At 39.9% G+C, this 14,937-nt stretch overlaps 1 protein-coding gene across 2 annotated transcripts in view; it reads right to left on the bottom strand.

Moving 5' to 3' along the window:
• LOC126428166 (myosin-2 heavy chain, non muscle-like) overlaps positions 1-14,937 on the bottom strand; it is a 68,961-nt gene that overhangs the window by 8,230 nt on the left and 45,794 nt on the right. For both annotated transcript variants that reach the window (XM_050090077.1, XM_050090076.1), the window contains one exon: positions 7,323-7,511. In XM_050090077.1, coding sequence (XP_049946034.1) covers positions 7,323-7,511 — 189 coding nt within the window. The remainder of the gene's footprint in view (positions 1-7,322; positions 7,512-14,937) is intronic.

Consider the following 14,937-nt stretch of genomic DNA (forward strand, 5'->3'; position numbering starts at 1 on the left):
ATCATGCATCCCGTGAACTCTAAATCGCTCCTATGACAGTGTGGAAAGTCCTGTGACAGAAGCTGTCTATGAAACCATTCAAATTGGAGCTAGTCCAGAAGCTCAATGACGACAAAGACAAGTTTTGTTTACAGTTGCAACAATTGAATGAGGATGGGGATGGCATTGCTGATCACTTAATTTTTAGCGATGAAGCCACTTTTCACACTAATGGGAAAAAGTGAACAGGCATAATTGTTGAATATGGGGTTCAAAGCATCCACATGAATGCATTGAATTTGAGCGTGATTCCCAAAGGTAAATGTTCTTTGTGCTGTGTCGCATCAAAAACTGTACAGGCCACATTGTTCTTTGCCGAGAGCACTGTCACTGGATATTCCTACTTGGACATGTTGGGGCAATGGCTGATGCCTCAAATGCAATCAGACTCTCCGTTCATCTTTCAGCAGGATGGAGCTCCACCCCGTTTTCATCATGAAGTTAGTCGGTACCTGAACACGGAGCTGCTGCATCGATAGATCGTCCTTGCTACAAAAGGGGACAGCTGTTTCGTGAAAGGGCCTTCCCGATCACCAGATCTCACTCCATGTGACTTTTTACTGTGGGGACACATTAAAGATCTAGTGTATGTACTGCCTCCACCACGTGATTTAGCAGAGCTCTGGGAGAGAATACGGGAAGCGACTGCCGCAGTCGATAATTGAAAGTATTCTTTGACTTTATGTACACCCTGTATTTCGCGAAAAGACCATGGAGGTAAAATTAGAGAGACCCCTGACCTCACATGAAAGCTTATCAGCAATCTTTCTTCCCACGAATCATTTGCGAATGGAATGGGGAAGAGGGTGGGGTTGAGACATGATACATAACGTACCATCCACCCACACCTGACTTTGCTTTGTGAGTATAGATGTAGATGTAGGGAATGGTGATAACCAGCTGACTGCACTTACTTCCATGATCTCATACATTACTGAAATAATTTCAACACAATTTAACCATTGTATCATAACGTAAGCGCATAATCCCTCCTCCATTCTAATATTTTTATTGAACAAATTTTTGCATGTCTTCATGTAGCTTAGTCTACCAACAACAAGTAAGGCACTCCTTCCTTTCTTTGGTGTATGAGGGTGGTTTGAAAAGTTCTCGGAATCACCACAAGAGGTCAGCACCAGCACAATGAGTGTTTCACGTGATATTCATTGGACTGTTGTCTGTAAACAGGTGTCATGCTCTTGGAAGAGAGCTGTGGCTGTGAAGTGGCTCTGTTGTTCCCACGTAGTGATTTGCAAAGATGGGAGAAAAAAAAAAAAAAAAAAAAATAAAATAAAATAAAAAATGAAAGTTCAAGATTCGAGCAGTGATTAAGTACTTTGTAAAGAAATGTATGAAAGCAAAGGACATTCATGCCGATTTCCAGAATACACTGGGGGACAATGCTCCTTCATATACAACTGTTGCCAAGTGGGTAAACGAATTTACATTTGGTCGAGAGATCTTAGATGATTAGCACAGTGGCCGGCCAAGACGTGTCACTACTCCAGAAATCATTGCATAAGTGCACAAAATGGTTGTGGAGGTTCGCCCACTGAAAGTGCGTGAAATTGCTCACACTTGCCAGATATCATCTGAAAAGGTATATTGCATTTAAACTGAGGAATTAGAAATGAAAAAATTATCTGCAAGATGGGTGCTGCGACTCTTGACATGTGCCCCCACACGTGCCGGCGGCATGGCAAAATTACACGCACTAAGATATAAATTGTTGTCACACCTACTTTATTAACCTGATATGGCTCTGACAGACTTCCATCTCTTCCCAAAACTAACAATTTTTCTTGGTGGACGCAGATTCACTTCAAATGAAGAATTGATAGCTGGAATTAGCAATTATTTTGCAAGTCTGGAGGAAACTCATTTTCGAGATGGGATCAAGGCACTGTAACATTGTTGGACCAAGTGCATTAGTCTACAAGGAGACTACATTGAAAAATGAAAAAAGTTTCAGTGATGTAAGTACTTTTTTTCTATTCCATTCTGAAAACTTTTCAAACCATCCTCATATCTTAATTAAATTTCCAGCTTCTAATAAAATGCCAAGGTGTTCCTTCCACTTAGTGACACCTGCAACACTTTCTAAAATCTAACAATATTATGGAAAGGGCAGCTGCTTCTCATCATATAGCACAGGTGCCGAGTTGCAGAAAGGCGCAAGAAAAAAACTGCCAGAAAATCAGCTTTCAGCCAACAAGATATTTATCAAAAATATGCTCCCCCTCCCTCTTCTCCACACACAAATACAACCTATGTTTGTGCCTATCTGCAACTCAGCATCTCCGGTATATGGTGAGAAGCAACTATCCTTTTCATAATACTGTTGCATTCCAACCTGGATTTTCCATTGCTTGACTTTCTACAATCTCTTCTTCATTAAGCACTAACCTCCATACTATTAGGTTGCTGCGTAAGTTCATAGCATTTGTGCCTAAGCTTATTAAACACAACAGATACACATAACAAGGATTTAGTCATCACTGACGTATTCTTCTTCAATATTTACAACAGTCTGCCAATGCCAGGGTAACTTTTCAATTCAACTGTAGGAATCATGTGGCTATCAGGTGAAGAACTAGTCGAGCCATGCTCAGACGGCGTTTTCATCTGGAAAGGGAGTACCTTGAAGGCTGTTTGATAGAGCAGAGAATGTGGAAATCTGAGGTCACAAGATCAGGTGAATAAGGTGGGTGCAGAGTGACTTTCCAACCCAGCTGCAGTACTACTTTTCAGTCCTGCAGAATGCAGGAGGACATTACTGTGGAGTAGCATCACATCACGCTATCTTCCTGGTCATTGTTCTTGGATTGCATTTGCCAGACATTTCAGTTGTTGACAGTAAATGTCAGCAGTAATGATTACACCTTAGGGAAGCAATTTGTAGTACACCATACCGTCATTGTTCTACCAGATGCATAACATTATCTTTTGTGGATGCATGCACATCTTGTACAGTGAGTAGATGCTGTGTTTTCCTTAAGTTAGCATAAAGACATCATTTCTCAACAACAACAACAACAACAACAACAACAACAACAACACAAGATACAAATGGTCGGTGTTGTTCATGAGCTAATTGATGACGCAAGCGGAGATGCATATATGGCCACCCACTCATTTTTGTGATTTTGGCTTGGGCCATGTGCTACCCAAACATCTAATTTTTTTACCCTTCCCCACTGCATGCACATATCTTCTTGTTGTCTTCAGTCCTGAGACTGGTCTTACGCAGCTCTCCATTCTACTCTATCCTGTGCAAGCTTCTTCATCTCCCAGTACCTACTGCAACCTACATCCTTCCGAATCTGTTTAGTGTATTCATCTCTTGGTCTCCCTCTACTATTTTTACCACCCATGCTGCCCTCCAATACTAAATTGCCTTGATGCCTCAGAACATGTCCTACCAAGCGATCCCTTCTTCTAGTCAAGTTGTGCCACAAACTCCTCTTCTCCCCAATCCTATTCAATACCTTCTCATTAGTTATGTGATCTACCCATCTAATCTTCAGCATTCTTCTGTAGCACCACATTTCGAAAGCTGCTATTCTATTCTTGTCCGAACCATTTATCATCCATGTTTCACTTCCATACATAGCCACATTCCATACAAATACTTTCAGAAACGACTTCCTGATACTTGAAATCTATACTCGATGTTAACAAATTTCTCTTCTTCAGGAACGCTTTCCTTACCATTGCCAGTCTACATTTTATATCCTCTCTACTTCGACCATCATCAGTTATTTTGCTCCCCAAATAGCAAACCTCCTTTACTACTTTAAGTGTCTCATTTCCTAATCTAATTCCCTCAGCATCATCCGACTTAATTCGACTACATTCCATTATCCTCGTTTTGCTTTTGTTGATGTTCATCTTATATCCTCCTTTCAAGACACTGTCCATTCCGTTCAACTGCTCTTCCTTGTCTGTTGCTGTCTCTGTCAGAATTACAATGTCATCGGCAACCCTCAAAGTTTTTATTTCTTCTCCATGGATTTTAATTCCTACTCTGAATTTTTCTTTTGTTTCCTTTATTGCTTGCTCAATATACAGATTGAATAACATTGGGGATAGGCTACAACCCTGTCTCACTCCCTTCCCAACCACTGCTTCCCTTCGATGCCCCTCGACTCTTATAACTGCCATCTGGTTTCTGTACAAATTGTAAATAGCCTTTCGCTCCCTGTATTTTACCCCTGCCACCTTCAGAATTTGAAAGAGAGTATTCCAGTCAACATTGCCAAAAGCTTTCTCTAAGTCTACAAATGCTAGGTACATGGGTTTGCCTTTTCTTAATCTAGCTTCTAAGATAAGTCATAGGGGTCAGTATTGCCTCATGTGTTCCATTACTTCTTCGGAATCCAAACTGATCTTCCTTTTCCTACTGTAGAATTCCAGTCACCCATGACTATTAAATTTTCGTCTCCAGTCACTACCTGAATAACTTCTTTTATCTCATCATACATTTCATCAATTTCTCATCATCTGCAGAGCTAGTTGGCATATAAACTTGTACTACTGTAGTAGGCATGGGCTTCGTGTCTATCTTGGCCACAATAATGTGTTCACTATGCTGTTGGAAGTAGCTTACTCGCACACTCATTTTTTTATCCATTATTAAACCTACTCCTGCATTACCCCTATTTGAGTTTGTATTTATAACTCTGTATCCACCTGACCAAAAGTCTTGTTCCTTCTGCCACCAAATTTCACTAATTCCCACTATATCTAACTTTAACCTATCCATTTCCCTTTTTAAATTTTCTAACCTGCCTGCCCGATTAAGGGATCTGACATTCCACGCTCCGATCCGTAGAATGCCAGTTTTCTTTCTCCTGAGTCCTCTTGAGTAGTCCCCGCCCAGAGATCCGAATGGGGGACTATTTTACCTCCGGAATATTTTACCCAAGAGGACGCCATCATCATTTAATCATACAGTAAAGCTGCATGCCCTCGAGAAAAATTACGGCTGTAGTTTCCCATTGCTTTCAACCGTTCGCAGTACCAAAACCTTCAGGAACCACATGTTTGTCTGGCCTCTCAACAGATACCCCTCTGTTGTGGTTGCACCTACGGTATGGCTATCTGTATTGTTGAGGCATGCCAGCCTCCCCACTAACGGCAAGGTCCATGGTTCATGGGGGGGATTTATTCCAATACTACAATATATATAACAGTACAACTGCCTACGAGAGCATAGGCTTTCACAGCCTTTGTCATCTTCAATAAAACAGTTCTGGGTGTAAAACCATGTTATGTTGATGCCACTATACTCAGAACCAGTTTATTGAAGAAACAATAGTTTAATCTACAGCCAAAGATAGATTTCGTCTTATGTTTCCAAACACAAGCTGTAACATTTCTTCTGTAACAGAAGCAGTGAAACTAGATATTGCAGTTTTCCATTCATCGATGGATTTTGGACAGTTGCTTTTGCTACCCCCCCCCCCCCCCCCCCCCCCAAAAAAAGGGGGTCAGGTGGTGTTAGGTCAGGCGATCGTGGAGGCCAAAGTCCCTGTTACATAATGCGATCACCAAAAACATCAGCAAGCAGTGACATTGAAACGCGAGCTGTATGTGAAGTTACACCATCTTGTTGAAAATAACTGGTTAACAATTATACGGCACTGCGGAGAGACTTTTGAATGTTGCGAGAGTCCACTTGATGGGAAGTAACCCAGACAACAAACTGTGTGCGTCTGCACGCGCGTGCGCCCCCCTGTATGTGTACGCACTCAATTGAGTCTATCAGTTCTAGTGGGCGCCTGTATAACACTCGTCATGTGGTGCAAGGAAAGATGAACATGACAGAATAATATTAAGTAGTAGCAAGTAAGCCGCAGAACATATACTGTGCATGGGTGCTTTCATGTTTGCAGACATTAAGCAGGCAGTGTGGAATACAAGGAAACGGCAAGAAGTGGTGACAAATTGCTTCACCCGCTGTGGGTGGCACATTTTACGTTTTGCGGTGGTGGCTTGACTGTCAAAGAGCAACCACACTCTCCAAAAATGAACATGAGAGAGAGGATGGTTTTGCAACAGTTGAAATATACTGCAATCTGGACTGTCATATTGAGCCTTCAAGGCATATGTCTTATGAAAGTTGTGTTCTTCTCTAATTCATGAATCACACTAATGAGCTGTACAACTACTCAAGGAAAAATATGTCAAACTAGAGGACGTGCTTTTTATGATACGAGTAAGTTTTCTTCTTTTGCTCCAGTAACTTCAGAATGTTAAGAAGTCAAGCCTTTCCACAGGATTTCAGAGGCACTGATTAGCAGAACCCCTACTTCAAGAGAATCAACTGTAGCACTGGATTAAAAGGAAAAGGTAAATACTTCAGATGTTACGTCGGGTAACAGATCTTGTGAAGTGTTCTGACTCGGTTTCAAGTACAAGGTGCGAGCCAGCAGCTACATGAAACCCTAAAACACCAAGAAAAACACTTCAGTGTGCATCCTCTTGTGATATCAGACTGAAGTTTAACAATAAGGATGATGGGTGACCTGTTAAGCACTTTCACTGTACATCAAACTTTGGCACACTAATGGTTTAGTCGAGTCATCACATGGATTTATGAGTGGGATCCTGAGAAAAAGTGGAAAAGTAAGGAGCGGCACACAGACATCTACTTGACCAAAAAAAGCTCAAATAAGCAAATCAAAGATCAAAACAAAGCAAATTTGCTTTTTTGACAGTAGGGCTATCGTGCATAAAGAATTTGTTCCTCCAGGACAAACTGTCAACCAAATGTTTTACAAAGCTAATGTTGAAAGGCTCAGGAAAGAGAGAATTATTAACTGAGACTGGACATTGCACACAAGTGGATGCTGTTCGTGACATCGCCCCATGCCATGCGGCCACTTCCATCCTGGAATTTTTGACTTCAAAAGGCTTTCATGTTGTTCTGTGGCCTCCTATTCACCTGAACTGAGTCCTTTTGATTTTTCCCCCAAAATTGAAAAAATGTCTTAAAATGACATCATTTTGGGATTCAGGAACATTCAGAAGAATGTGACCAAGAGCACTGCAACCCAGAGTGGGAACAATGACTACCAGTGTATAGTTGCCCAAGGGAGTTCCCTTGGGCAATATTATTGACTGAAAAAATAAAAACTATGGTACATAAAAATCAGTCTCATTACTTTTCTCCCACATCAAATATACAGAAATGATGGTGTAACTACATATGCATCATGCAACGTGAAAGCTATACAAGATCTGCTTATCTGCATGGAAGAGGAGAAGGAGATACTTACAGCTTTAAGTTCCTCTGCTGAAGCTCTTCTCAATTTGTTCAATAGTTCTGTGAGACGATTTGGTGCTTCCTTGGATTCTATGTCTAGCTGTGAGCGTTTCCTTCTAGCTTTTTCCGCTGCTTCCTCAATATTGTGCCAGCTATGAGACAAATCGCTAGCTAAATTCATTAATTCCTTCTGAGCACTTTTCTGGAAAAAAAAAGGCCGTACATTAAAACAATATTCATTTCAGCTATTGCAGGTATAGAGGAACAGGAGTTATTTCTTGGCAAGTATTACATTTCTTCAGCATCAATGAATGTTGATTCTATTGCACACACAGTGTGGCCTTTGTGAGAAAGCATTAACCACAGGACAAATAGCAATCACAAACTTTACATAGTTACATAAGACATAATATGGCTGATACGATTTTACTTCATTTAAAGAGTTTTGGGCAGATTGGAAAATCCCTATCTTAAACAATGTAATATTTATTCATATAAAAGGTACCTTTTTTCAGCAATTATTGGGAATAAAAATTTGAAGAAAATATGCCTTGGGTTGCACATTTCTAGCCACTGACAGAGGTATTTCTGAAAGTATTGATTATTTTTAAGATAATTATATTTGTGAAAAGTAGACAAACTTTCTACACTTTTCGATGTGCATAAGGCTAACTTCTTTGAGATTTACAAAATACGAAAACCCCCGTGTTAAAATATGCACAATACTCCAATGAGTATACCCCATAATTTTGAACAAATTCTGGTTAATAGAAACTGAGAAAGTACACTTTTTTCTTGAAAAATACAACTTACAGAAAACAGCCATTAAAGTTGTCAATGCCTCCCAGCTCCATACATTGGGTTGTCTGCATCCACTTCCATTTCATCTCGCAATATCCTTTTTCCTGCCTGTCTTGCCATTGTTTCAAAGTCTCAAACAGTTCTCAGACACAAAAAGCCTTTCTTTATCTAAATTTAACATTTGTTTTACTGCAAAATGACCAAAGGTTTCTAGCAGCCTTTTCAGTACTTCATATCTTGCAACATTTCCTTCACTGAATGTTGTCACTGCATCCAAGACACCAAAATGCAGTATACTGATTGCCACCAACACTCTCGGGAATTCTCTCCCAGATTACACTGTTCATGGACTCATTAGGATTTTGGGAGTGATTTTCGTCAGTGGACTTACATCTGACAAATCCTTGGAAGTTTCTTTCAAGATTTCTACTTGCAAAAGAAATAGCTGGTTTGTAAATAGAATCACTTTCTGGAAGGCCTATGACTGGGTTTATTGTCTCTTGAAGGGTGGAACAAAACTGCCCACACAGCTTTTCTAATATCTTCTATGCTACTGCTATACCATAATAGTTTTGAATTCTTTCCACGACAGGTTTTTTCCATGTCTATTCTTACCATCTAATCGTCAGCCATCTTCCAATTTCTTTCCCTTATATGCAGTTTTCAGTCCTCATAGCCTCATACCCATTTGCTTTTTTTCACTCCTGCTTGGTGATCGTTACATTTTCCCCACATAGCTTCTCTTCCTCAAGTGTTTTGAAAGCTACTGAATCACTACCTCCTAAATAATTGCTCTCAGAGGTGGGGGATTCAAAAATAAAATTTCAATCTGAGAACTATTACATACGAGGGGCATCTGAAAAGTCCGTGCAAAGTCCAAGAGATGGCACCACTGGCCTGTATCAAGGTCATGTTCAGTTAGTAGTATCTTTTCAGCCATATTGGCCCATTTCTTTGTGTTTGACATTCGTGTGAATCAAGGAAGTGGAGTGATTGTCAAAAAATGGACAAAAAAATTTCGTGTGGTGATTAAACATTACTTTATGAAAGGCAAAACACCTCAGGAGACTAAAGAGAAGCTTGATAAACACTGCGGTGACTCTGCACCTTTGATTAGAACAGTTTATAAGTGGTTTCAAAATTTTCGGAGTGGCCATATGGGCACAAGTGATGCTGAACATTCTGGATGCCCTGTGGAGGTTACAATTCCAGAAATCATTGATAAAATCCATGATATGGTGACGGATGACAGAAGAGTTAAGGTGCGTGAGATTGCTAGTGCTGTGGGCATCTCAAATGAATGGGTACATATTATTTTGCATAAATATTTGGACATGAGAAAGCTATCCAGAAGATGGGTTCAGCGACTGCTTGCGGTTGACCAAAAACTGAATTGTGTGAAGCATTGCAAGGATGATTTGCAGCCGTTCAGGAAGAATCCGCAGGACTAAGCGTCGTTTCGTCACTGTGGATGAAACATGGATACATTACTATACTCCTGAGCTCAAACAACAATCTAAACAATGGGTTACCAAGGGAGAATCTGCACCAAAAAAGGCGAAGACCATTCCTTCGGCCGGAAAGGTTATGGCGACTGTCTTTTGGGATTCGACTATCTGGAAAAGGTAAACTATTACAGGTGCATATTATTCATCGTTATTGGACCATTTGAAAACTGAGCTGCAAGAAAAATGCTGGAGATTGGACCACAAAAAAGTCCTTTTTATCACGACAATGCACCTTCACACACCTCAGCAGTTGTGGTCACAAAATTAATGGAAATAGGATTCCAACTCATTTCACATCCCCCCTATTCTCCAGACTTGGCTCCCTCTGACTACTATTTGTTCCCCAATTTGAAGAAATAGCTGGCAGGACAATGATTTTATTGAAACGACGAGGTGATTGCAGGAACTAATAGCTGTTTTGCAGACTTTGATAATTCCTATTATTCGGAAGGGATCAACAAATTAGAATCACATTGGATGAAGTGCATAAGTCTAAAAGGAGACTATTTTGAAAAACAAAGGTTTACCCCAAACACATAAGTAGCTTTTATTTATGCACGGACTTTTCAAATGCCCCTCGTATACATGGTTACTCGCACAATGTTTTGTTGAAACGAATGAATAAACCAGAACTAAGGAGACAATGTGTGTTTTATTTATTATTGCGAATGGTAAATTCTGTAGGCCATGACCAGAGAAAAAAAAATGGAAATTAAGCTATCAACTTGTCCGGAGCCCCTTAAAATTATGGAAATGATAATTTTCTTATGCTCCTTCAGATATCGAAAAATAGTTGTTTACTGTGTGTTAGAGGATATACAGTCATTGACAACATATTCATTTCCAAGAAAGTCATACGTGGAAAACACGATCCATAATTAATCAACAAACTGAGGTTAGTGATATAAATATTCAGTGTGTAATCACAGGTTTTTCATTGTTCCACAGGTCTGTGATCAACTACTTTAAGAGAGGCTACAGGTATTATCTAATAGTTGTTTCATAATGTCCACTGGACCCTCGCCCCCTCCTCCTGACTTAGTTTTCCATTCCACAAACGCTCCTGCTTACACATGTCACATGCATATATGTCAATGTGTGCACGGAAATGAATGTGGAGAACATGTGATCTGAGTAACTGTTTATAACTCTAGAATTTTCCCATCTTCCATTTTTGTGCAGTTGCTATCTACAAATGATAAATTTGATCCATTGGTGGATTTCACACAGGACCAAAACTTAACCTTTGACAAACTGGCAATGCAGGTTTCACTTTCAAAAGCACTAAAGCCATCTTGCACAGCTGATCTTATGTCTGCATGAACCTTTTTTTGGTTATGTTGCATTGCTGGCCACACCAACAGGAAGAGGCACACAATCAGAGCTCCACAGTTTGTTGTTTTGAAGAGGGTAAACTCAGTCCAGTGTTTTGAGCATGAAAACATGGCCCAAGTAGACTGTATTCTTTTTATTATCCTTGGGTCATGTTCAAGCACCCATAACACGTTCAGAAATGGTGACATTGGTTTATACGTCAATTGTTGACAAGATCTTGCACATACATACACTTCATAACCCAAGTTATTTACATATCTTACGCTTCCAGCTTCTTTTCACACTCCAATACATTGTTAATACATGTGAACAGGTATGCTTCTTATTTTGGTGCGTATGTGGCACAAAGGCAATACAACAATGTATGTGATAATGTCCTTTAGCTGACAAAAACAAACTTCCTATGTCAGTATAGGCACAACTGTTATGGTATGACTGAAGATGTTTACAATCTTATCTGTGGATGGTCAATAACATTAAGTAAGGAACTGGTGGAATATTCACTGACATAAGCTTGTTATTCTCTCACATGCTATCTTGTTGGAAGTAAAGGATTGAAACTCTCACATCAGATATTATGTCACGTGTAATATTAGAAATTGTGGTACAGTCCAACCACAGAGGCCTTTTAATGAGGTGTGCCAGTAAGTTTAGGAAATAAAATAATACTGATGTACTAAAATAAATATCTCTCGCTCCCTCAAACACACACACACACACACACACACACACACACACACACACACACACACACAGTAGGTGAATCTTTTTTCACCATGCAGTGTTATAATGAAACTGGAAAACCACAGTTGGATTACACCATGCCTTTGGAACCTGCAAGTGTTATGTGAAGAAGGGCCCTACTTTGGATTGCCTGTATGGACCACCTAAATCACACTACAACTTTATGCGAAATGGAAGTAGTAGCTACAGTTTTGAGGAAAATATGATCCTCCTGTTAATAATTTACCAATGGAGATTTTAGTTTTTAGTGTGACTAATATGCCCCATGCCCATGCCCGGCATATTTTTAGAGGTATTAATATGACAATGAATGTTACATTTGTACATGTAACATGACATCATGTAAGAGCTATGAATCAGATGGTACTATAAGACTTTCAAATATAAGCTGTAAATGAGGCTATCTTCCACAAAACAGTAGCTAATACTTCCTTTCTGCATTGACTTTTACAGTAATTTAGATTCCTCATACAGGCAATCTAAAGTAGGTCCTCCTCCCTCGGACAACACCTGTAGATTCCAACATCGGTACTACAATATATTGTTGAAATAACTGTACTGACTATGGTATATAAAATTTGTAACTGGTTCTAATGTACCATTTGTTACTTAGTATTGCTTGCACCTTGTCCCGCACCTTTCACAGGGTTGGAATGGTGACTATCTGATTTGGCCGGAGGCTCTTCCTGCCGCCACCCCGTAAACGCCCCCCCCCCTTCCTCCCCCCAGGACAGAATCAGTGTACCCCAGCTGTCTGCATCTAGTGTAAATCATGAAAGAGTGCAAACACGTTTCAAATGTCTGCGAGTCTTAACTGAAGTGGGTCGTGGGGACCAGTCTGGTTTACACCTAGTGGGATGTGGAAAACCTCCTAAAAACCACATCCAGGCTTGCTGGCACTCCAGCCCTCATCATTAATCCGTTGGGCAGATTCGACTTGGGGCTGTTGCGCCTACCTGAGCCCAGGAAGCAGCGCATTAGCACTCTCTGCTAACCTGGCGGGTCATACCATTTGTTACTACATCAGTATTATTTCATTTTCTACACTGACTGGCACACCTCATTAAGAAGCCCAACATAATTTTCTGTAGATGGACTTTGTACTGTAGTTTCTAATATTACATGCAGCATGTCGTATGATGTAAGAGTTTCGATCCTCTACTTTTAATAAGATAGCACAAGTGAGAATAACAAATATATGTCAGTGAATATTGCACCAATAGCTTACCTAATATAATTGATCACCCACAGATCAGACCCAACATCTTTGGTCATGCCACAACAGTTGTGCCTATACTATGATGTGGCAGCTTCCCAGTTTTGTCAGCTAAGGGACCTAATCATGTACACTATTGTATTGTCTGTGCCACAAACACACAGAAATGATGCCTACCTGTCCACATGTACCAGTGATATATCAGAATGTGAAATGAAGCCAGAAGTTTATAGCAGGTAAGTATCTTGGATTAGGAAGTATATGTATTTGCAAGAGCTTGTAGAGAATTGACAGATAAACCAACGACACCATTTTTGAATGTATTATAGGTGCTTTAAAATCACCCACGGTTGAACTTAGTCAGTTTCAAAGATGATAAGAACACAGACTACTTGGACCACGTTTCCATTCTCTGATCACATTGAGGCTGTGGGGACTGTGTGTAGCTTATCTGATTTCTGTAACTTTTGAAGTCTGCTGTAAATATATTTTAATATCTGATCACTATTTAAAGATGTGATGTTGCTTAGTACATAAGAATTTTGTGAAAAAGGTCCTTCCAAACACTTCTAAGAATCAGCATGTACTTATTACAGAACAACTGCAGTTTTATGTAACAAGCAGTATAATCATTGATATGTCAGAATCAGTACTGCAAAATAAAAAGCAAATTTCCATGATTTTTCTGTTACTTTTTTTAGACAGTCCCTTCTCTGGTTGGGACAAACAGTTGTGAGAGGTACAAATCTCTGTTTGAGAAAATGGAGGAGTATTTTGTAAAATCTGCACGAAAAATACACAATATAAAATATACAGGTGTTTGTGAGTTAGTTAAATGCTGTCTATTTCAAAGCATACTCAATTCCCCCCATTATGGCTAACATGGGAATAAGTACTGAAAGGAGTAATGATACAGTAGACCTTACAAGGAATCACAAGAAGCTAAAAAGTTGAATATTTCAATATTTACAGGCACTGGATTACTCAAGTGCATGACATCATCCCAAATCTAACATTTGCCGTCTATTCAGCAGGAATGATGAATAAATTCAAAAGTATCGGCACTGGTGCAAATAGCCTCTCACCTTTGATTTCTTTTAGATTTCATAAGCAGTGTCACTGGAGTAATAAGAATGGCAACATTGTTGACGGAGCGACAACACTTTACCCTCCACCTCCCATAACAACCAGAGGTAGCAGCACAGTGGACGCAAAAAAAGAGAGAGAGAGAGAGAGAGAGAGAGAGAGAGAGAGAGAGAGAGAGAGAGAGAGGGGGGGGGGGGGGGGGGGAGAGAGAGAGAGAGGGAGAGGTGAGGCAATACTGACCCTACGACTTATCTCAGAAGATAAGTTAAGGAAAGGCAAACCTACATTTCTAGCATTTGTAGACTTAGAGAAAGCTTTTGACAATGTTGACTGAAATACTCTCTTGCAAATTCTGAAGGTGGCAGGAGTAAAATACAGGGAGCGAAAGGCTATTTACAATTTGTACAGAAACCAGATGGCAGTTATAAGAGACTAGGGGCATGAAAGGGAAGCAGTGGTTGGGAAGGGAGTGAGACAGGGTTGTAGCCTCTCCCCGATGTTATTCAATCTGTATATTGAGCAAGAAGTAAAGGAAACAAAAGAAAAGTTTGGAGTAGGTATTAAAATCCACGGAGAAGAAATAAAAACTTTGAGGTTTGCTGATGACATTGTAATTCTGTCAGAGACAGCAAAGGACGTGGAAGAGCAGTTGAACGGAATGGACAGTGTCTTGAAAGGAGGATATAAGATGAACATCAACAAAAGCAAAACGAGGATAATGGAATGTAGTCAAATTAAGTCGGGTGATGCTGAGGGAATTAGATTAGGAAATGAAACACTTAAAGTAGTAAATGAGTTTTGCTACTTGGGGAGCAAAATAACTTATGATGGTTGAAGTAGAGAGGATATAAAATGTAGACTGGCATTGGCAAGGAAAGCGTTTCTGAAGAAGAGAAATTTGTTAACATCGGTACAGATTTAAGTGTCAGGAAGTCTTT

The sequence above is a fragment of the Schistocerca serialis genome, chromosome 12, assembly GCF_023864345.2.
Source record: "Schistocerca serialis cubense isolate TAMUIC-IGC-003099 chromosome 12, iqSchSeri2.2, whole genome shotgun sequence".
Taxonomy (NCBI): domain Eukaryota; kingdom Metazoa; phylum Arthropoda; class Insecta; order Orthoptera; family Acrididae; genus Schistocerca; species Schistocerca serialis.